The sequence below is a fragment of the Capra hircus genome, chromosome 9 (assembly GCF_001704415.2).
Source record: "Capra hircus breed San Clemente chromosome 9, ASM170441v1, whole genome shotgun sequence".
NCBI lineage: Eukaryota > Metazoa > Chordata > Mammalia > Artiodactyla > Bovidae > Capra > Capra hircus.
Window position 1 is genome coordinate 86,213,718 of NC_030816.1, and position 25,065 is coordinate 86,238,782.

At 38.5% G+C, this 25,065-nt stretch overlaps 1 protein-coding gene across 7 annotated transcripts in view; it reads left to right on the forward strand.

Moving 5' to 3' along the window:
- Positions 1 to 25,065, forward strand: part of QKI (QKI, KH domain containing RNA binding) — a 156,879-nt gene that overhangs the window by 92,474 nt on the left and 39,340 nt on the right. For all 7 annotated transcript variants that reach the window (XR_001918566.1, XM_018053450.1, XM_018053449.1 and 4 more), the window contains exon 4: positions 21,229 to 21,372. Coding sequence is in view for 6 of the 7 variants with exons in the window: in XM_018053450.1 (XP_017908939.1) it covers positions 21,229 to 21,372 (144 nt within the window). In the remaining variant the exon portion in view is untranslated. The remainder of the gene's footprint in view (positions 1 to 21,228; positions 21,373 to 25,065) is intronic.

A 25,065-nucleotide genomic window follows, 5' to 3' on the forward strand; every position in this document is an offset into this window, starting at 1 on the left:
TTAAAAATAGGTATGCATACCCACAACACACATACATTCTACTCTGTTTCTGTTGCTTGAAGGTCTTTTTTGGGTAAAGCAGAGGATTTCTAAAATTTCATCTTGCATTGTTATATTTAATTAAGGGGAAGGAGGGGAGCTTGTGGCCCTTTTGATATACTTTAATGCCTTGATTAAAATGTGGCTTCCCTCATAGCTCAGTTGGTAAAGAATCTACCTGCAATGCAGGAAACCCAGGTTCAATTCCTGGGTTGGGAAGATCCCCTGGAGAGGAAATGGCAACCCACTCCAGTATTCTTGCCTGGAGAGTCCCATGGACAGAGGAGCCTGGCAGGCTATAGTCCATGGGGTCGCAAAGAGTCGGACACGACTTAGCGACTAAACCACCGCCAATGCCTTCATGACTTATTTAAGAAGTCTTTTCATTTTCCCTGTCCTAACTCCTTTCCATCATGTTTACTGAGTAAAGATTAATCAAGCAGATTTAGTAAAGAAATTGTTTTTTCCCATCAAAAATAATTCTCTCTTAGCATTGTGGGTTTGTTACCAGCACAGGTTCATGTACTCATTGCATTGAGGCCAGATGAACCAAAATGTCAGTGTTTGGAGCAGAGAAAGGCTTATTGCAGAGCCAAGCAAGAAGAATAAGTGGCTTAAAAACCCTGTACTCCCTGATGGTTCTGGGAGAGGTTCTTCTAGGCACAGTGTGGGGGTGTGTGACTTTCTTCTGATTGGCTGGTGGTGAGGTGACAGGGTGGCCTTCCAGCCGTCTAATGGTCAGCTTAGATTTGCATCCCCCACGTGGAGGGGGTGCCTTTGTTCCCAAAGAGAAACTCAGATACTGTTCTGTGTATTGCATCCCTTAAGGAAGAGCCAGGACCCTGCCCCAAGGCTGTACTGCAGTTGTTCCCTGAGTGCTCTTCCTACTTTCTGCATCCCCTCTGCTCCCTCATTAGCAACTGTTTGAACCTGCCCTTTGGAACTCTGGGAAGGCCGAGGAGGCTGAATAAAACAGGCTGGTATTTCCTACAAATAAGAAACCTGGGGCCATGAAAAGACTTTAGTACCTCTGAGTACCCTTTAGAGTCCTGTAAGATTTTAGACTTGGTCCAAATTCTGGAATAAGCTTTAATATTTTTCGGCTTAAAAATACTCTTTAAACCTATTTTGATTACTTTGAAACACATGTTTGCCAGTGGTTAGCCTCTTTACATTCATACCAAAATTATGGTTTTGGTGGGGCTACTTTAAATTTTATTGTATAGTTTTTGTGAAGGTGAAACTTTAATAACAGTATAAGTCAAGGGTTAACTAGAGAAGTGGCAGGACACACACAGATTTATGATGAGAAGTTGATGTTTACACTTGAGCAGTCCTAGTTCCAGTACTCTTGCCTGGAATATCCCATGGACGGAGGAGCTGGGTAGGCTGCAGTCCACGGGGTCTCACAGAGTCGGACTCGACTGAAGCGACTTAGCAGCAGTCCTAGTCCAGAGTCCAGAGCCCATAGTCAGGAAGGACAATCTATGGGGAAGGGAGAGCAGTTGTAGACCCATTTGGTGTTTGGAGTAACTTAAGTTTAGAAAAGGCCTCATCCCCAAAAGTTCCATGTGAATAATTTAGGCCCGCCTAGGATAATCTCCCTTTTGAATAAAGTTGACTGGGTAATGGCTTTAATTACATACACTGAACTCATTGCAGAACAGATTCCTGCTTGGTTGGATAGCGGAGAGAAGGTGTATATATGCCACCAAATGGCCATTGCTTCCCTTTTGTTCTCTAAGATCTTGGGAAGGAATGTACTTTTGTTCACTCTAACTGGAAACACACTAGAACCCAGACAACTAACTGTTCTTAAATAGTAGCTTTGCTTTTATTGACATTAAAGATTAATTTCATAGATGAGCAAGGAATATGAATTTATGTTAGAAGATATGTGGAAGATACACAGCTATTTCTAGATGGCTAGGATCAGAAAACTAAGGTCATGGCTCCTGGTCCCATCACCTCATGGCGAATAGATGGGGAAACAGTGGAAACAGTGGCTGACTTTATTTTTCTGGGCTCCAAAATCACTGCAGATGGTGATTGCAGCCATGAAATTAAAAGATGCTTACTCCTTGGAAGGAAAGTTATTACCAACCTAGACAGCATATTGAAAAGCAGAGACATGACTTTGTCAACAAAGGTCCATCTAGTCAAGGCTATAGTTTTTCCTGTGGTCATGTATGGATGTGAGAGTTGGGCTATAAAGAAGGCTGAGTGCTGAAGAATTGATGCTTTTGAACTGTGGTGTTGGAGAAGATTCTTGAGAGTCCCTTGGACTGCAGGGAGATCTAACCAGTCTATCCTAAAGGAAATCAGTCCTGAATATTCATTGGAAGGACTGATGTTGAAGCTGAAACTCCAATACCTGGCCACCTGATGCGAAGAGCTGAATCATTTGAGAAGACCCTGATGCTGGGAAAGATTGAGGGCAAGGGGAGAAGGAGATGACAGAGGATGAGATGGTTGGATGGCATCGCTGACTTGATGGACATGGGTTTGGGTGGACTCCGGGAGTTGGTGATGGACAGGGAGGCCTGGTGTGCTGCGGTTCATGAGGTTGCAAAGAGTCGGACAGGACTGAGCAGCTGAACTGAACTGAGGATCAGTCAGGAGTCACCTGGTCCATTTGTGGTCTGTATTTAGTTTATACTTAATAATAGATAGGTTTACCTGCCTCTGGTAACTTTTTCTTTTTCTCCCTGGCATTGATTTTATATGTTCAATGTATAAACCCCTTTTAACACTTAATGTGTAGGAAAGTGATAATTCAGAAGATTTTTATCTAAGCCAGTTTATTAGAATTCAAGTAATCTAGAGAGATGTCTAATTCTTACCTCAAATTGAAAAAGAAGTAGAAACTGACTTGAGAATCCCATTTCCAGGAAAACAGGTCACATCAACTGAAAATTAATTCATTTCTTGATTCTGAAGCTCCAGTACTTTGGCCACCGCATGTGAAGAGTTAACTCATTGGAAAAGACTCTTGATGCTGGGAGGGATTGGGGGCAGGAGGAGAAGGGGACGACAGAGGATGAGATGGCTGGATGGCATCACAGACTCGATGGACGTGAGTCTGAGTGAACTCCGGGAGATGGTGAAGGACAGGGAGGCCTGATGTGCTGCAATTCATGGGGTCGCAAAGAGTCGGGCACAACTGAGCGACTGAACTGATTCCTTTATTCAGCAGACTTAATAGTTGTGTATGTGTATGTGGTGGGTTATATGCTAAGTTCTAAAGATACAGTCAAATACAAAGATACAGTGCCTGCCCTTTTATAGGCAGGATGAACAGGTATAGGTTTTATTTAGAAGGGGCTCAGAGAAGCATGGTTGGAAAATACTGTTTTGCATAGAAATAATGTTTTGCTGGTTGGCTTAACTAGAGTACCTACAGACCTATGAAGTTTTGAGGTTTCCTGGGTATATTTTTCAAAATGATTGCAAACTAGTTGAATAGAGTATCTTATACTTTAGTGGCAGGAAGGTCTTTATTACTGTTGCTCTCGCCCTTAAAGGATATGAGCAAGGGATATAAATTCAGGTTGTTAACTGTTAACAGTAAGGTTAGATCTGTACGTGAATATCAATTGTTTGCAGTTCATGAGCTGCTGACTTTGAGGCTTAGGGTTCCATTTGTTGTATCATAGCTTCTATTAACCGCAGAAAAGAAAATCAGTTGTTCTTGTAGCATGGAACAATTAGGAAAAAACACTCTTTTTCAGAGAAGGTAAAGGTAAATCAATTTGTAAATACATTTTTTTCATAGGACGTCAATTTTGTATTTTGTCAAGACTCAGTGAGGTAAGCCTGGGAAGGTGGCAACAATTCAGCTGTTTCCAACTCTCCCAGATGCACCCTCTCCCAGTAGGTGTTTGTAGAAGCTTGCATTTATAATGACTGTGTGCATTTATTTATTTATTTAGTATTTATTCTTCCTCTTAGCGTGAAAGTAGTCGTCAAACTTTGGTTTGTGTTCTGCTCTACAGATAAACTTAGCTGAACTGAACTCCCTTTGTTGGATAGAGTTGATGTTATTGAACACAGCATTTTCTCTCCCATTTTCCACCAGACTTTTCACTAGCTGAACATTTGAGTATGAAACGTACTGTTAAGATTTGTCGGGCAAGAGTCCTAATCCTGAGTAGAAACCTAACCCACAGTAGAAATGAAAAGATGAAATACATAGACATGCAGAGTTGCCTTCTCAAACCCTGCCGGTAGTAACAGTCCAGTGACTAGGACTGCGAGAGAGGTTCAGAATGAAAGCGCTTCTGACGCAGCTTCACACAGACGGAACCTTGGGCACCCCTGGTGGCTCAGCTGGGAAGGAATTTGCCTGCAGTGTGGGAGACCTGGGTTGGATCTCTGTGTTGGGAAGACCCCCTGCAGGAGGGATGGCAACCCACTCCAGTATTCCAGCCTGGGAGAATCCACAGACTGCGCAGTCCATGGGGTTGCAGAGGGACGCAACTAAGCGACTGTCGCTAAGAAGAGAAAGGGCTCATTGATGCTTCTGGTACGGCCTAGTGGAGAGAGGACACAAGAGAAAGAGTCAGATTTGCATACAGTTTTGGATCTTTTACTTCAATCTGTGACCGTTTTCCAAAAGATGTTTTCTCAATTATAATGATTACTATTAACATTATTTAAATTGAACTTTGTTCTCAAACTTGGCCGCTGCTGCTGCTAAGTCGCTTCAGTTGTGTCCAACTCTGTGTGACCCCATAGATGGCAGCCCACCAGGCTCCTCCATCCCTGGGGTTCTCCAGGTAAGAACACTGGAGTGGGTTGCCGTTGCCTTCTCCAAAACTTAGCCGCAGTAATTGTTAATTCATAAGCATTGCAGTGATTTCATATGGATGTTACAAAGTCTGTCTTAGGCCTGGGCAGATGTTTTCCATTGCATTCATATTTCATTTAGATGGTACATAACATCCATTACCTCCATTCCTTAATTAAGAGGAAGTGGAGCCAAGGATATTGTGAAAGAGAGTAGACTTGGGTGTCTTGTCCAAGCACATTTTATTGTGTTTAATTATCAGTGGACAAGTAATGTACTCTTCCTTGCTCAGTGAAAATACTTTCCTTGGTCACAAATGAAACATATATATATAAAAATGTATGTATATGTATATTTTAATTGAAGTATTGTTTATTTACAATATTGTGTTAGTTTCAGGTGTACAGCAAAGTGATTCAGTTATAGTAGATTCTTTTTCAGATTGTTTTCCATTATAGCTTATTGCAAGATGTTGAATATAGTTCCTGTGCTACATAGTCAGTCCTTGTTTATTTTATTTATAGTAGTTTGTATGTTTTCCTTCCCCACCCTTTTCTTCTTTGGTAACTGTAAGTGTGTCTTCTATGTCTGTGAGTCTGTTTTTGTTTTGTAAGTAAGTTCACTTGTAGCTTTTTTTTTGTTTTTAGATTCCATGTATAAGTCATATCATACAATATTTATCTTTCTCAGTCTGACTTCATTTAGTATGGTGATTTCTGGATCCATCCATATTGCTGCAAATGGCAACACTGCATTCTTTTTTTATGGCTGCCAACAAAGGTCCATCTAGTCAAGGCTATGGTTTCTCCAGTGGTCATGTATGGATGTGAGAGTTGGACTGTGAAGAAAGCTGAGCGCTGAAGAATTGCTGCTTTTGAACTGTGGTGCTGGAGAAAACTCTTGAGAGTCCCTTGGACTGCAAGGAGATCCAACCAGTCCATCCTAAAAGAGATCAGTCCTGGGTGTTCCTTGGAAGGACTGATGCTGAGGCTGAAACTCCAATACTATGGCCACCTCATGTGAAGAGTTGACTCTTTGGAGAAGACTCTGATGCTGGGAGGGATTGGGGGCAGGAGGAGAAGGAGATAACAGAGGATGAGATGGCTGGATGGCATCACCGACTCAATGCACATGAGTTTGAGTGAGCTCTGGGAGTTGGTGATGGACAGGGAGGCCTGGCATGCTGTGATTTGTGGGGTCGCAAAGAGTCAGACACAACTGAGCGACTGAACTGAATATTTGTGAGTGTGTGTATCCCACATCTTTATCCATTCATCTGTTGATGGACATTTAAGTTGCTTCCATGTCTTGGGTATTATAAATAGTGCTGTTATGAACATTGGGATGCATGTATCCTTTCAAATTAGAGTTTTCATCTTTTCAAGATACAAGCTCAGAAGTGGGGTTGCTTGATATATAATAACTATTTTTAGACTTTTGAGGAACCTCCATATTCTCATGGTGGCTGCTCCAGTTTACATTCCCACCAACACTAGGAGGCCTTCCTTTTCTGCTCATCCTCTCCAGCATTTATTATTTGTAGTCTTTTTGGTGATGGCTGTTTTGACCGGTGTGAGGTGATAGTTCCTTAAAGTTTTGATTTGTGTTTCTCTAATAATTACTGATGTTGAGCGTCTTTTCATGTGCCTGTTGGCCATCTCGTTGTCTTCTTTGGGGAAATGTCAGTGTAGGGCTCCTGCCCATCTTGTGATTCGGTTGTTTGGTTTGGATTTTTTCTTTTTATATTAAGCTGTATGAGCTGTTTGTATATTTTGGAAATTAAGCCCTTGTTGGTCACATTATTTTTGAATATTTTCTTCCGTTCCATAGGTTGTCTTTTCATTTTGTTTATGGTTTCCTTTGCTTAACAAAAGTTTGTAGGTTTAATTGAGTCCCATTTGTTTATTTTTGCTTTTATTTTGATGGAACATATTTTAAAGCTGTTATTAAGATTTTTGAAGCAAATAGTATTTGATTATACACTTATATAGATGTCAGTTGATAACAGGGAGAGGAATATAAGAATTTCACTTAGTTCCATATCTCTGAAACTTGAGCATGTTTGAAATGATTTCAAATAAGAAAACAAAGCATCTGAACTTATATTTATTTTTTTATTTTTTGTTCTACTAAGAGATTATTCCTTTTTTGGGTGATAAAATTGAATTAGGTAATTAGCACAAATTATAATAATAACAATAAAATCATTGAGTACTGATTATAATACTGGATAATGTGTGAAATATATGAAAAGTGATTTGCAGTGCTGAAAAATCTTCTGTATAACAGGCCAGGTTTTAGTTGGCAAAGGCTCGAGATTTTTTAAGAACGTTTTTAGGGAAATTATAAATGTTGGCTGCATAATTGTAATTATTGAAGGAAAGCATTCATGTTATTATTTTTGCCTAGTAAAATCCCTATTGAATGAAAAAAGAAGGTAAGAGACAGTTTTAAAACTGACCCTCTTTTAGCTTGACCTCCACCTTGGGCTTCCCTTGTAGCTCAGATAGTAAAGAATCTGCCTGCAATGTGGGAGACCCTGGTTCGATCCCTGGGTTGGGAAGATCCCCTGGAAAAGGCAATGGCTACTCACTGCAGTATTCTTGCCTGGAGAATCCCATGGACAGAGGAGCCTGTTAGGCTGCAGCCCATTGAGTCACAAAAGAGTCGGACATGACTGAGTGACTAACACTTTCACTTTCACCACCTATTAGATGCAAATGTTTGAAGTGGTGTTCTGTTCTGTTAATTGTGTTCATACTTATATTCATACTCTATTGAAACCCATTGAAATCAGGCTAACAACATCATTGAAGAATAGTTACGATGTTTTTAATTTATTAAACATCTTTGACATGTCACAGTCTTACTCTGGGTTGGTTATATTTCAGAAGTACCCACAGGAAGTGAAAGTTATTCAGTATCTTTAAAAGGAAAATTTTGTCTGTACTAATGAGCTGTATGACTTTTATGGTTATGTCTTGTTAATGAAGTTATACTAAAGGATTATAAGAAAGATGTCACTTCTTATATTTTGTTAACCAAATTTTAATAAAGATTATAAGAAGAGTCTTGAATTTTTATAGATTTGGAGTGATAGGCAATATAATGTGGGAGGAACATGAAACCCTGGATTCACCTGGTTCTTTCAATTAAGTGACTACCCCGGACTTCTCTAGTGACTCAGACATAAAGAATCCGCCTGCAACATGGGAGACCTGGGTTCAGTCCCTGGGTTAGGAAGATCCTCTGGAGAAAGGAGCGACTACCCACTCCAGTATTCTGGACTTGGAGACCTCCATGGACAGAGGAGCCTGCTGGGCTATAGTCCATGCGGTCGCAGAGTCAGACAGGACTGAGCAACTTTCACTTTCAATTAAGTGAAGTTAACTTGCTTTTTATCCACTGAGAAGTATAGGTGTGTGAAAGAATACACTTCGAAAATACAAGGAAAAGAAAAAAAAGAACTCTGCTCATAATACTTTAGCTATTTGGACAATTCAGTATTGTGTTTTTGATCATCATCAGACATTATATCATCCAAATTATTAGCGAAGAAGTGCAGAGGTCTGCATTTCACAGTAATTATACCTGTCTGTGTATTAGAAGTGTTTATAGAGCTTTTTAAAAGCGTAGATGTTTCCAGCACATCCTTACAATAATTTCTGAGATGTGTGGTGGGTTCCTGTCTATGTTTATTTTAGTTGAAATAAGAAAGATAACCTTAAGATACTTAAATATACTAAATAATGTTAAATTTACAGACATTTTGGATAAACACACAGACTCATAACCATGGGTTTTATTTACTAATTCTGATCTTAATTCCAGAACTTTTCAAGGGTGACAGTAACTACCCAGAAAAGAATTATGATATTCCAGGTATTTGAGGGTGGGTACCTATTTTTTTTAATTGTCTAAAATTATAGGAGGAATTGTTTGTTGATTCCTAATTTATTACTTGTTTTTTCCTTTCTTTCTTTCTTTTTTTTTTTTTACTGTGACTTTAATTTAGAGTCTTTTGTAATTGAGGAACTGGTTCTTTCCTGAAGGTTGTTTATGTTAACATAATATCAGGAAGGAAGTCCTGCAGTGGAGTTAAGGGAAATCCCTGTTACCTGAAGAGCCATCTTTAAGAAGACCTAGGGAAGGAATAGGAATAGTAGGAGTCGCACAGCAGAAGTATGAGGTGCTGTGAGCTAGTCACTGCCTTCACCATCGTTTTTCTCATTCAGTCCTAGCAGCCCTGTAACCTTTACAAATGAGGAAATAAAGTTTCCTGACATGGTTATCGCACACCCTAGCTCAGTCATGCTTCTTTCTGCTTCTATTCATGCTTCTTTCTGCTTCTATAGCATAGTGCGCCGTGATGCCTGTCACTCGTCTCGGTGGTAAGTAGTTACTGCGTTACTACTTACTTCATGCCTTTCTTCTTTGCTAGCTTCCAAGCTTTTCAAGGGTGAGCATGTTTGTCCAGTTGCCTGTTATAAACCTTGTGCACTAGAAAAGTATCTTCTGTGTAGTAGAAAAACTTAGTAAGTATTGATTGAAAAAATCAGTGGATGTATGAGTGAGTTAGTCCAGGTTATTACTGAGATAACTGAAATACGGTCCTGAAGTAAGGCTTGCATTCAGGCTGTGTTCTCTCCTCACTGTATTATGTGCCTTGTTCACTTCTGTGGGTAGAGAATGTTTTATTCCAGACATTTCTGCAGTGCTTCTTGTTGTTGTTTAGTTGCCGAGTTCTGTCTAACTAGTTGGACACAACTCCATGGACTGTAGCCCTGCAGGCCCTCCGTGCCATTTTCCAGGTAAGAATACTGGAGTGATTGCCATTTCCTTCTCCAGGGAATCCCGACCCAGGGATTGAACCCATGTCTCCTGCGTTGGCAGGTGGACTTTTTACTGCTGAGCCACCAGGGAAGCTTCTTCAATGCGTATTACTATATACAAAACCTTTTGCCTGATATGTTAGGGAAGTGACTTCTAATACAGATGAACAGTAGTTTAGCATGTGTTGAGTAAAGAAAAGACACAATCATGGTAAACAAGCCTCGTGTGAATTTAATAACGTACTTTAAATGACTTTGTATTGTGTTTATTATGGTAGCATGCATATATGTTGAGAAACTAGTAGTATGTTTGTATGTGATATAGCATTTAGTTTATAGAATATATATACATATAAAATAAGACAAATGCAGATAAATATTTGAGGAGGAGTTGCTGTTCAGTGGCTGAGTCATATCCAACTGTTTGTGACCTCCTAGACTACAGCATGTCAGGCTCCTCTGTCCTCCACTATCTCCCAGAGTTTGCTCAAATTCATGTTCATTGAATATTTGAGAGACCTGATTAAAACTATCATAAAAGAGGTACAAATTCATATCTGTGCAGAGGTGTAAGAACAGAAAAATATTAAGCTACTGCTTAAATATCAAACTCTTATTTAGGCATTTAAAAATGCACTGGGCAGGAGAAGGGGACGACAGAGGATGAGACGGTTGGATGCATTCCTGACTCAATGGATATGAATTTGAGCGAACTCTGGAGATAGTGAAGGACAGGGAAGCCTGGCCACGGGGTCAGAAAGAGTTGCACGTGACTTAGCAACTGGAAAACATCACAGATGCATTGTGCATAAATTTTTTAAAAAGACACCTGTCTTGCTCTCTTGAGGCTTATTACTTTATATTGGATGTGGAGGACTGTATTACAACATTAAGTATTATTATATAAACCCATAAAGTTCTATGGAAGGAAGCAAAGTGCAGGAGATGAATTCTAATAGAGGGAGTGACTTAGGAAAATATTACTAAAGAAGTAGTGTTTGAACTTACTCTTCCAGTTATTTAATTTTTGTTAAAAAATTAACTTACTGCTATTAGTCTCTTTGTGTAGAGCTGGTGGACAAATCATGGCTTATTCCTATTTCTGGGGAAACTGGGTCGTCCTCCTTTATATGTTGTTTCAAATCTAAAGCTTACACAGAAGGCAGTCCAGCCCTGTGATCAGCTGAGCTCTTCTCCAGTCTGCAACTCCAGAGATATACAGGTGGACCTTTATTAAGCTTCTTTATTCCTAAAAACTGTATTTTGAAACAATCTCATGTTTTATTTAATATGTTTAATATATTTTTATTGACAGAATTAATTTTCTTAAGCTAGTACTCTTTATCCCCAAAAGTTTTTTTCAGTTTTTTTTTTTAAATTATAACTTTAGTCATGCTGTTTTATTTGCTATTGTTCAGTCACCCCTACTCCATATTCCTAGGTCATTTCCTATAATTTTCTATTACTCTTTGATTTTATTATATTTTTCACTTTTTATTTTACTCTTTGATTTTAAATAGCAGCCTGTTCATACCATGGCAACATCACTTAGGAAAAGCTGGCAACTATTCTATGTGCTGTACAAACATAACACAGTTAGAACTTACCTCTGTTTTATAGATGAGGAGACCAAGGTTCAAATATTTTGCCCAAGATTAAAGGTAATATCATGAATTCCTAGGAATATCATCAAATGGATATAAAAATCATATTTTAAAGTAATATTCTAAACAAATAAGAGGCTTCCCTGGTGGCTAGGACGGTAAAGACTCTGCCTGCAATGCACGAAACCTGGATTTGATCCCTGGGTCGGAAAGATGCCTTGGAGAAGGGAATGGCAACCCACTCCAATATTCTTACCTTGATAGTTCCGTGGGCAGAGGAACCTGGTGGACTACAGTTCATGGGGTTGCAAAGTCAGACACGGCTGAGCAACTGATACTATCACTGCTAAACAAATAATTGTTTTGTTTTGAGTATCTGTAGAATTTACTTTCTGAATATTTTCCCTCAGGAAACAGAAGCTTTGTGATAGGGAACCAGGTGTTGCCACTCACTCGCTGTGTCCTTAGAGCGATCGTCCAGCGCAGACCTGGGAATGATCTTTGCTTAGGGCAGCAAGTTATCCTGTAGGTAGTTTTATCAAAATATTCATCTTGTTTCTTGTTACAGTTTTGTGTGAAATAATTTTAATCTTTTTTCATTGTTCTTTAAATATTACAGTTGTTAACCTTTCTTGTCTTCTTAATATACTGTTAGTTGTAAAATCTTTAGGGCAGAAGTGTATAATGAGAAGGTTAGCCGAGTGACATTGAGTAAGTCGGATTTCTGCCCTTTAGTTTATGTCATTTTCAAGTGAGAAACAGGTATTATAATAATATCTACTACCTCTACTAAGGTTTAAAAAGTTTTTTAACTTTATGGATATGAAATACTCACTACAAAGCACTATATATATTATTTTTCATCATAATAATATTAGCTATGACTGCATTTTTGTATCATGCTTGCTCTGTGAGCTTGGTTTGATATTGAGTAGTTATGCGGCACTTATTTTGGTCAGTGCTAAGAGATAGGAGTAGAGTCTGATTCCAGATTTCTTGGAGCTTTTTAGATAGTAATATACATAAGACTTGAAATGTTGAAGGTGGGAGGAGAAGGGGATGGCAGAGGATGAGGTGGTTGGATGGCATCACTAACTCAATGGACATGCATTTGGGTAAACTCTGGGAGTTGGTGATGGACAGGGAGGCCTGGCATGCTGCAGTCCATGGGGTCTCAAAGAGTCAAACACGACTGAGCGACTGAACTGATAGTAAGACTTCAGTCAAAAGAACAAATGATAAGATGTTTCCTATACTCCCATTTTGTCTGAGAGGACCTGGAAAATTTTTCATTCAAAGGTGATTTCTGAAATTGAGTTTTTGCCGATTTTGGAAATAAAATGGATATGAGTAGAAATGGTAATCTTTAACTTTTAATCTTCTTTCCTTGATTTGTTGTCAATAAGTAAACACTTCAATTTAAAACATCACATTTTAAGACAAATGGTTGTTTTTCTATGCCTTTAATAATCTTTATGTCTGCTAGATGGGGGAAAGAATAAATCCAGTACAAGGTTTCACATGTGAATAGTGAAAGGCTTCTATTAATGCTGTGTGGAAGCATTTCATGCCTCTATGGACAGTAACTACTTGTATGTGAGTGATCGTTAGCAGTAGAAACGTAGCCCAAAGTTTCCAAAAGGATTTCCAGCCAGTTCCTCAGAGTCTTTTTTTTAAGCGTTAGGTAGCCACTGATATTTAAACTTGGGGAAAATGAAATTAAAAATCACCTGGTCATTTTTGTCCTTCTGTAAGAAACTGTTTGTATATGTTTAGTTCAGTCTTTTCAGCCTGACCTGTGGCATCATCAAGATCATATTTAGCTTTCCAAATGGGCATGGATACTATAAACAGCTCAGCTCTAGTGAAAGTTTACTGATTTTGGTCATGATGGGGACAGACTGGTATTACTTGGCCATAACTAGTGATACTTAAGTTTGGTCTTGACACACGGTAATTACAGTTAAATTAGAGGAATTAATATATGAGAATTGGAATGAGGATTTACTTAACCTGACACTTTTTTGAATTTAGCAAGTTGTTTCACTATGCTAAATTTAATAAAGCCTTTTTAGAATACCTACTGCCTATAAAGACATTCCTAGATAATGATTTCAACAAACTGAATAAAAGTATTCTAATCTCTATATATTATTAGAAAATAACTTGCTTTGAGAACATGATTCCTGTTTGACTCTAGTTAAAAATTTTCTTGAAGTCAACTTTATAACCGGAGTGAGTCAGTGAGCAATTATGTATAATATACGTCAATAAATGTTCCTCAGTGTACACCTTTTAAACTGATTTAAGATTGTATGTACGACTGGAGATAGTTATCTGTTAGGCTTCATCACTTGGCTTAAAATGGATTATTCGTAAATGGGTTATTGAAACCTTGATTTGTTTAAATACAGAGCACTTTCCAGAGTTCCTTTCTAGGAGATTTTGGGTATGAACTTCCATATTAAGAGCACAGTAGGGAGAGAAGTCTTGTGCTCATTTGCCTGACTATGAATGTATAATTAAAAGAGTCTGTCAGCAGGGGTTGGGGCAATCATTGTGTTCTGATGCTTCATGTTATACGATTACTTTGTTGTTCAAACAGATATTGTAGTTAGAGCATAATTTTAAATTTCAGAGGTCAGTGACTCTGAGGTTTTTTTTTTTGGTTTTGTTTTTAATCAAAAACAAAAGTAGTTTCTCAGGTTTGGAGGAATTTTTTTTACTGAATATTTTTATATCACTGTATACAGCAAGTGAAATGGGTGATGTTTTATTCAAAAGTAATGCTTAAAGCTTATTTCACGACGGTGATTTAATCAGCCCTAACTTAGGAATGACATTGGGTGTATATGTGTGCATTGTATATTAAGACCAAATTTTCATCTTCCTCTATTGAAAACTGTAATGATTAGAAGAATTCTGTGTAAGTGGCCACAGGTTTATCATTTTTGTATATTTGTGTCATTGAAATTTGGTAGGCATTTCTCTCTTCTAGGAGAAAAGCGTATTTGTTTCAGTGTAAGAAATCTGTTTTACCAGGTATTCTCTGCTATTTATTGATACTGTGTGTGACTCAATCAGGAATTCATTGATGGAGAAAGAGCATATGACTTGGAATTAGGGGGGAAGAACATGAAATAAATTTACCAAGTCATCTCTGTTAATCTGTTTCTTTATCTGCATCCAAATTCTCTACCAGCTCTAAAATTCTATGAGAACAAGTTGTGCTTAAAATACATGCCCCCCACCCAAATGTTTAAAGGTAAAATGGTAAGAGTAGAAAAAATTCTTAACTGTCAAGTCTTCAGTGTTCTGTGTCTTTGACTAATTTATGACTCTTTCCCTAATTTGTGGTGCTGTTTTAAGGCCGTTTGCCTAGTTTTAGGGCTCTCGTGTAGGCGCTGTCACTCTCTAGGAGGCGTAGCAGGCTCTGAAGCTCTGCCTGTAGAGCCTGTGTGTGTGTGTGGCTGGGGCAGGCCTTTCTGCCCTAACTTCCTCCCGACCTGTGAGGGAGGGAGGGGACTGGGACCGCACTCTCAGGACTGCTGGGAAGACTGAGTGAGGGGACATGTTTGTTTTGCTCAGTGTGGCACTTGGCAAATAGGAAGGTAGGTAGTATCATCATCATTTTCATTCCTGAATTTCTTTGTCATCACATGAGAGACTCAGAGCTACTTGAAATGTATTTTTTGATAGTGGACTTGCCAAGAATATAAACCATAATAAAGTATTATTGATAATTGTGTCAATCAGCTTCATAGGTGTGAATGGTATTATAGAATCGTTTTATAGATTACTGAACTTTAATTTACAGTATAAATTAAGATGCGTTCCATTTCCTTGAGTGCTGTCTTGTCATTTCAGACTACCTTAAATAAAAAAACCAGGATCAGTGGTTTGAGCTTTGTTCTTATTTGTACACATTGTAATTGTTTATAAATAACTTGCCTTTGCTGTCATTTTGCTATATTATATTAAGATGCATAAATTTAGTCTTGCAGTTTCAAAAAGACCTTTTTTTTTGTATTCTTCTGATATGTTGTAACAAGGTAATATTGAACTGATAGAATAAAGGAAAAGCGCTGTCTTCTGTGGGATATGAAAATCATACCTCATGAACATTATCTTAGAAAATCTGAGTGACTTGACTAGAAGAAAAGTAAGAGACCAAGAATAAAAGTTAGGGGTGTAAGGATTTTCAGATGTTAGCTTGCTACTTAAGTAGGAGGTCAAATAGAAGCAGGCCCAGAGACAGACAAATAGTCAAGGGAAACTGGAGCCTTATTTGGGCAGACACAGCAGTAACGAATACAGCAAAGCACTGTGAGGAAACAATATGATTTTAGTGATGCTCACCAACAATAAAAGCTCAGTTGTTTAGTAAATCTAATAGCTCAAGACGGTGCACAGATAACTATCAGTTATAGTACTACACAAGTGGAGTAGTACTATAAAAAAGGATGAAAGTGAGTATTAAAACATTCTGGACATGGGTGATCAATGGCATAAAGTTTGTGGGTATGAGAATCCATGTTTGTGAATAGGCCGGCTTGTTGACAACCTGGAGAAAATGTAATCAGGAAATGGTGCCTGAAGTTAGTGTGGATTGAAGTGCACGGGTGAAGGCACAGCAGCTCTCTGTCATGACCAAAGGAAGCTTGTAACTGTGTTTCAGACTTCCCACAAAACCAGTTAGTTGGTCTTTGTTCTGAAGTAGTAAAAATTCACACTGAACTCAGAAAGCTCATTCAGGATCAATAATAGCTGGGATGTAACTGTGGACTAGTTTGGAGAAGAGAATTAGCTGGACATGTTGAGTGCTTTACAGACACTGACATACACTTGACAGCAGGCAGTTGAATTTGGAGGTCTAGAAGTAAGGAATGTACTGGAAGTATAAATTTGGGAATATGTGGATACATAAAATGCCATATTGTTGTATATTGCTGAAGATTTGGTGGCAAGTTATATGAAATTCTTTGGGTGATTATAAAACAGAAGTTATGATAATTTTCAATGAGCTATTTTTTCCACATCAGTTTCTCAGCTGTTTATTCCTGAAATACTATTAAAATATGACTGTAAAAAGAAATTAATGCCTCAGCCACAGTTTCTAAGAGATACACCACCTCCATTTTGCCATTAGTCCTCTCTGCTTCATTGCATCCCTTTTTTTGGTCCCAAATTACGAAAGTGAGAGATTTTGGGAGTGGATTCTTAACTACAGGTACACTAGGGTATAGGAGTAGACACTGTAATTTTACTTTCTCTCTTGTTTGCTATAGTGAAAGAGAACCTTTATGGGTATCTTTTATTGACTTGCCAATCCCAGATTGCCTTTGTTATCTGTTTGAGAAACAGAAAGAGAAATTATATTTGTATTGAATAATGACTTGGCTCAAATTCACTGTTGACAGAATTTACTTCACTCTTCCTGAGTTAGAATGGATTACAGTTGTATAAAGGTGGCTTCTGCATAGAATAATCTTAAAACCTCTTTAAAAATGAGTTTAATATGCTCATGGATTGAAAGTATGCGATTCTATAAAGCCTGATGTAGAAAATACCTTCTCTCCTTCCTAACAGCCACCACTGCTCACAGGCACTTCCTGCTGTTCAAAGAGATTCTTTTGGCATTCATTCTCTGCTGCTGCGTTTTGTGCTCACCTTACCCCGAGTTGATTTCTTGTTGTTGTTTTGTTTTGATCTCACTTTTTCATTGTGATGAGAAGTTATTGGGCCCTTTACATTTGGAAACTGTTATCAGTTCTGTTTTAAAATATGTATTATGTTGATGATTTTTCTCCCTTCTGCTTCCTTTTTCTTTTTTCATGGTGAGACATCAGCCATTCGTTATTGTGACCTCTCGTGTTAGTTCCCTAATCTTTCTGTTATTTCCAGCCATTTTCCACCTCTGTCTTTACTCTTTACTTGGAAAGAAAATTCACCTTTTATCTTTAAGCACCTCTGTCATGTGTTTTTTTTGTTTGTTTCTACTGTCATATTTAAGTTTCAAGAATTCCTTTTTATGTTTTGAATTCCTTTAATAGCATTTTTTACTTGTTTCCAGGATGCAATGTCTTTCCTTAACTCCGAGGACTTTTGAGTTTTTCTCCTTGCCCAGTGATGGCTTTCTCCAGGCAGCTTCTGTAGTTGGGTTGGCCATGCTTCCCAGAGAAGCCTTCTGTCTCTGGCCCTCAGTGTGCGGGCTGGGGTAGAGTGAGAGAGGGCTAGGCACCTGAGCCTTCAGTGTTCTCAATGGTCCTGTTACCTGCCCATCAAAACCCAGTTCCAGAATATGGAACTCTTTAGGGATGCATTTCTAGTCTGCAGCTAGAAATTAGGAAGTGCTGGATTGCCAGCTATTTAAGGAATGGGGATGTGGAGATTGAGCTGTTCCTTAATGAGAAGTTAGCCAGTTTTCCAGTCTCAGCTCCGCCCTTACACCACTTCCACCACTGCCGATTTCCTGAGGCTTCATGGAGGCGCTAAGAGTATTAAGTGAATTTCTTCTTGGCCTGGGTCAGCTAAGACCCTGACTACTTAGCCATCTGCTTTCTAATATAGTTTCCAAATTGTTTCCTTTCCCATTTTCTTCTTTCTTATAAGTTAGTTCATGCATTTAAAACTCTACAGTGTTTCAGAAGAATTTTAGGAGTGAAAGTACACAACTCCATTGGTTTCACGTGTTTTGTCTCTTAGTGTTTTAGAAACCATAAGAAACATTAGGATAAGTATAACTTTCTTTTATTTTTATAGTTTTAACTGGTACTTAAATTGTTGAATTTATTAAGAGTATCATTTACCAAATGTGGTTTTCATTCTTAGACCTTTCTAAAATATTTTGGATTATAAGTGTTCCTCAGTTGTTCTTGTATTCATATCTGTATACATTAATAATACACACATAGATATGCTTTTTTAGTGTCTCTGTCTACTAATTATAACATTATGTCAGTCCTCGGTGGTTTTTTTTTTTTTTTCCTTATATGTACCCTTTTTCTCTTCCTTTGCCTGTTAATTTCCAATAAGATGCCACATAATGTGAAATTTAGGGTTTCCCATGTGGCTCATTGGTGGAGAATTCGCCTGCCAATGCAGGAGCCATAGGAGATGCAGGTTCAGTCTCTGGGTCAAGAAGGTCCCTTGGAGAAGGAAAGCAACCCACCCCAGTGATCTTGCCTGGAGAATCCCATGGACGGAGGAGCTGGGCGGGCTATAGTCGATGAAGTCACAAGAGAATTGGACACAACTGAGTGACTAAGCTCACACAGTGTGGATTTTACCTTGTTGGGTGGATATTTCATATTCCTATACCTGTTTTTGGACTTTGTTCTAGGACACAGTTAAATTGGAGACAGTTGGATCCTTTTAGGTCTTGCTTTGAGTATTTATATTTAGGCACTGCTGGCACGGTACTGCTCAGACAGCTGACTAATTATTTTCCACTCCTGAGGCAAGACCTCTGTGTACTTGTCCCAGTGTCTTGTGTATCATAAAGTTTTCTACCTTGAATCCTTTGATTGGTTCTTTCTCTGGTCTTTGGTATTTCCTCCCACATATGTGCTGAGCAGTGTTCAGTTGAATATTTGTGCAGATCTCCACTCTCAAAGTGAAGTGAAAGTCGCTCAGTCATGTCCAACTGTTTGTGACCCCATGGACTTTAGCCTGCCAGGCTCCTCTGTTTATGGTACTTTCCAGGCCCAGAATCCTGGAGTGGGTAGCCGTTCCCTTCTCCAGGGCATCTTCCCAACCCAGGGATCGAACCCAGGTCTCCCGCGTTGCAGGCAGACTCTTTACTGTCTGTGCCACTAGGGAGGCCCCCGCTCTCTGTACAGCTCCTTTTTCCAGTACTGGTTTAGGTGAGCTCTAGCTGCTGTGCCCTCCCGGGTCTCGGAGGTTAGTCTTCTCCACTCAGAGAGGCAGGCTGGCACCCTTCCCAGGGCTGCAGCCTCGAGCTTCCCAGGCCGGGAAGCCTGGACAATCGTGGGCCTTCCTGCCTTGGCTTCCCATCCTCAACCTCACTATCCTCCTGCTCTTGGGTTGTTTTTAGACATGAGAGTGAATCTTGTTGATGTTGCTTTATCTTGGCCCAAAGCAGACATTCTTTATTTGTATGGATGTGGAGATACTTTTAGGTCCATTAAAACATAAACACACAGAACTTGATCACTTCTATAAAAACTTCTATAAAAAGTTAAAAAATTGATCAGATATAAATTTCAGTGAGACAATATTGTCAGTGTTTTTCAACATAAAAATTAAACTCTGGATTTTAAAATTGCTTTTTATTGTTACAGTAGAGGTATGTCTGCACACTTTGTATTTGGCACACGGATAGCCGTGAGGTGCCCAGTCCCTTGACTCACTGACTCCTTGAGTCTCTCAGTTTTTCATGGTGTCCCCTTGGCAAAAAGAAACGCTGAAGAGTTTTTCTTCCCATTTTTAAATGGTTACTTCCAAACAGCTTAGTTTAGCAAAACAACTTAAATTGAAATTTTTGTTTAAATTCTATTTGTAAACAACCACATTATTTATTATTGTATTTGTTTTTCTCTTGGATACTGTTCAGATTCTCAAACTGGACACTACCACCCTCTTCCTGTTCCACACTGATTTTGCATGGACATGGCTTTTTATTACAGCAACCACTAAAAACTTAGCATTGCAAAGACAAGACATCATCAAAAGGAATGTAGCATGGTCTAATATTGATAAAGACAAATATCGTAAACTCAAAGGTTGCGTGGTGTCTGACAGACATCAACGCTTGATACTCCCCTTGAAGCCCTGAGTACTTTCGGTGCCTGGCGAGCGAGCTGCACTGTCTCCTTGAATTCACTCCTTGGGGGCACACGGGGCCGACCACAGGCTGGTGTGCTTTGCTGGGTTTCCCATTTCCCCTCACAACACTTGGGTGCGTTTTCACACGCAACAATAGTAATAGAAAATAAAGAGAAGCATAAACTTTTAAGAACTCATTTTTATCCTTATTGTCTGAGTTGCGTATATTTCTTTTCCCTGGCATGGCCTCTGCAAACATGTGAGTTATGGTAGAAAACTGTTTGTTTGTTTTTAATAAACAGTTTATTTTTCTTTGATTGGAAGAATTCAGTAAATAGTATTCACAATTCAGTAAATAGAATACTTAAAGATGAGACTTCAAAAAAGGTATTGTTCATTGTCTGTGTGTGGTACATTGCACTGAACCATATGCATTCATTTATACCATTTTGATATTCACGTTGTTATTGTTTTTAATAAAGTTATTTTTATGAAATACTTACAAATATATTTGTATATTATCTCTAAAGCTTAAGGCAAGAAGCAATTCTGAAATGATTATATTTTAGCTGAAAGGGAAATATGGCCAATCTTTCCTGTAGCTTGACAGTGTTTTCCACCTGGGGATCACTCGGTCATCTGAAGACACCGGGGAAATGAAATATAGATGTTCTCTGCTAAAACTAGTGTTTATGATGGTATAGTTAAAAGAGTGACTGTACAGCTCACTGTTTTTAAAGTAAGGTCTGATAGAACTACAGTTAAAAGTATCATCACATTTATTCCTTGTTATTATTTTATAATGAAATGGTTCCATAATCACTACTTGAAATGCTTAAAACAAATGGCATTTGTCTACACAAAAATGTCTGTTGGCAAAATACTTTTCCTGTTCTTAAATTCAGCCAGTGTTACTAAAAGCAGTTGCAACAAAATGGGAAAACCGCTGAATTTGAGAATGAAGATGTTGATTCAGTTCCTAAATTTGGCAAGTTACTAGCCACATGGCCTTGTCAGGTGAACTTGCCTAAATTTACCTCAGTGACCTTTCATTTACTCATGGCAAAACAATGCAAGCATAGCTTAATGATTGCAGCAGGTCATTATTATGGATGGAAAGATGTGCTGTCTCTTTGAAAAGAAAATTTTGTAATCGTGTGCTTTGTAAATTTTTTAGGAGGAGCAAAATCGAGGCAAGCCTAATTGGGAGCATCTCAATGAAGATTTACATGTACTGATCACTGTGGAAGATGCTCAAAACAGAGCAGAGATCAAACTGAAGAGAGCCGTTGAGGAAGTGAAGAAATTACTGGTACCTGCAGTAAGTAATAATTTCCAAATCTTAGATTTAGGCCCAAGATCTTTTTCAGTTAATTTTTAAATTATTATAATGTTTATGTTAATAAAGAGTAGGTTATTATTTGTTCAGAATTTTATTTAAGCACAAAATATAAAAATAATTTATAAGTCATTTGCTATAGAATAAGAGACAGACACTGCTACATTTCTTAAATGGGAAAGTCTGCTCCCTGTTTATTTTTTTGTGAAGGAAATGTGAATGGAGCAAACCGAATCAGTGGCCTGTTTTACAAAAGTGTGGTTACCTTTGCATCACTCTGTTACAGGGTAAAAATGTAGGTCCATCATCAGGTAGGGCTGATGAAAGCTTTGTCTCTCTTTTAGATCAGTTTCTCGTTGCAAACAAGAAGCGAGTGTACACGAAGTCTGTACGAGTTAATACTTCTGTTGGGTGATCTATGTTAGTAGGAGTGCATTATTTGTGTTGCATATGGATTCCGTGGGCTTCCCAGGTGGCACAGTGGTAAAGAACTCACTTAATGCAGGAGACACGAGAGACCCGGATTCCATCCCTGGGTCAGATCAGGAATATCCCCTAGAGTAGGAAATGGCAACCCACTCCAGTGTTCTTGCCTGGGAAATTCCAGTATCCTTGTACCTATATTCCTTGTGACTTGATTGTAATTTTTCTAATTTGAATATGTTTCTATCAGTTTACATAACACCACACACAACTTACTGTTCCGAGTTCAAACCTTTTAAATTCAAATTGGAATTTCAAAACAGCCTTACCTTCCCACCACCCAATACCCACCCCCACCCCACCCCCTTCTCCCAGGAAGCACAGGAACTCAGACAAGCTTTAGCATTTTTTAATTTCACTGCAAAAGTATTGTAATAGGGGTTTTGAGATGATCACACTTAATCTGTAGAGTTGTAGTACTTTACCTTACAAAATTGTTTATCCTGGATAATACTGTTGTTTTTATTTCAAATGTTTCTTTGATTTGAGTAATTAGTTTGTTTTAGTCTGTTTTGTTTCTTCAATCACAAAATAAGCCATACATAACTAGAGAAAAGTCATTTCTTCAGTTACATACAGTGTAACCAGCCTGGCAAGTCTTAATGTGTTACTACGAAATTTCTACTAAAGATGTTCTTCTTATCATAGGTACAGTTAATTAGTTGTTCAGTCTCGTTTCCATAAATCTGAACTATATACCTCCTTTAGATTCTTGAGATCGTCAATGTACTTTTATAAATACAGTGTAACATTTTGTGGAAATCAAATCATCTTCATTGACAGATAAGGACTATTGATCAGGGCCCTGATTGTGCTCCTCTTTGGGGACTTACGTCATCCTTAGCAGAAAAGGACTATTGATGTAAGTCTGCCTCCACTGTATTTCTTGAAGACAAATTCTTGCCAACCCAGTTAAAATAAATCTCTCTCTTCACTTTCAGTCTTAACCCACTCAATTGATTTTCAGAAATCAGTAAGAGTGATTTTTTGTGTTTGTTTGAAAAAACTGTATAAAGATAATCGATGATTGGACACATCACTCCTGGAAGCAGGGTAACCAGTGAGTTACCTTCTCTGAAACTCCTTGTTGTGCGCTGAAGAAGTGGCTCTTAATTGTAAACAAGTATAGGTAGCTGTGAAAACTTGAAAAGTTAGAGAAGGAAAATGTTTGTGAAATAATTAATTTTAGGATTTTACTAAGCATATAGATAGAACATTAAGCAGAGGTTTTATAGGAAGATATAATGATAGCCTTTTTATTTTAACTGGCTCCTGTGAGAAAATTAGTTACTTGAAATTGTTAGGCACTTGTAATTCTTATTTGTGGTTTGTGTTTTTATGTAGCTTGTTAGTTACAAAATTAGTTGGGTTAACAAAACTACAGTTTGCATGCTTCTTAAGGAGTTTTCCAGTGCGGACTTCGTTCTAGCCGACTGTTCAGGCTGGGACGTGCTGGTCATCTCTGGGTGCCGGTAGGCCTCCTTGCAGTGTGCTGCTGCACGCTTTCCTTTACAGCCTTGTTTCTTTAAGCGTCTATGAGAAAGTTACTAATTTAATCTAACCCTTCAATAAAATACTATTTTGTAATTAGACAAACGGTGTTTTAATAGATCAGTCGCTAATTTTATATACGTAGACCTTAGGCTTTTAGATATGTGTGCTGAACTGGTTTATTGTGATTAGAAAACAGATGACATTTTAGTGCTTGTTTTTTTATTCAGATAATAATTCTCACACTTTCTGTGAGCCTTTCAAAATAAACGAGGCTGTTAAATTTCTTGGCTGAACTTACAGTTTTTGCTTAGCATTTACCTAATGTGCTTACAAACACACAGTATTTTGGGAAATTATGATCTCTTATCTTTATATGTTCAAATCACTTTAACATAGATTTGATCCTTACAGAGAGCTTGTGTATTAAATTAATTTACTCATTTTCTATCATCAGATGTTTTCATTTCCTTTATTCTGACTGCACTGATTACTGTAATGTGCTATAAATTTCTATTCAAGTACCAACCAGGCCCAACCCTGCTTAGCCTCTGAGATCAGACAAGATTGGGCACGTTTAGGGTGGTATGGCTGTAGACTAAATTTCCATTTCTTTTTGCCTTTTTAAAGAGAATATCTAAGCCTACTTTTAATTATATTTGGTCTTAGTATCCTCATGTATATATTATGACAATTGATTAATAATTGTACAGGGCCTTGTTAACCATTTTAAAAACTTTGGCTTTTGGTCTAGAATGGGTGGGCTTCCCCGGTGGCTTAGATGGTAAAGAATCTGCCTGCAATGTGGGAAACCTGGGTTGGGAAGATCCCCTGGAGGAGGGCATGGCAACCCACTCCAGTCTCCTTGCCTAGAGAATCCCATGGACAGAGGAGCCTGGAGGGCTACAGTCCATGGGGTCGCAAAGAGATAGGACTGAGCGCTCTAAGCACTCGAATGGGTAAAACCATTGGAGTGCTTAAGGAGAAGGGATGACATGATCTGATTAATATTTAGTAAGGGTTACTGGTCTGCTCTGTTTAAAACAGAATAAATCACACAGGGTGAAAGAAAGGAAGCTCTCATAGGAGTTCACAAATTAAGGCCCATGGGCCAAAACCAGCCCCCTACCTGGGTTTGAATAGCCCGTGAGCTTAGCATGGTTTCTACATGTTTTAATGACCAGGGAGGAAAAATCAGAAGAATAATATTTGAAGAAGAATAATACTTCATGAAATGTGAAAATTATATGAAATTCAAATTGCATTGTCTAACAGGTTTTATTGAGGCACAGCCATGCTTATGCGTCTTCGTTTACATATTGTCTGTGGCTGCATCTGAGCTCCAGTGGTGAGTTGAGTAACTGCTACAGAGACCATATGCCCAGAAAAGCCATTTACTGTCTGGTTTATTACAGAAAAGTTTGCCAGTTCCTGGACTCTTGCATTAATTCAGATGAGAGGTGATGATGGGTTGGGTCGGTGTAGCCACAGAAGTGAGTCATGGTCTCATTTCTAAGCATGTTTTTAAAGTGAGACTGGCAGGATTTGCTAATGGATCATCTATGGGATGTCAGAAAGCAAGGCGTCAGGCATGATACCAAGATTTTTAGCCTGAACAACCGAAAGGATGTAATTGATGTTACTGTGATGAAGGGTCTGTTAGGAATAGACTCTGAAGAGGTTACTTGGAACTCAGTTTTG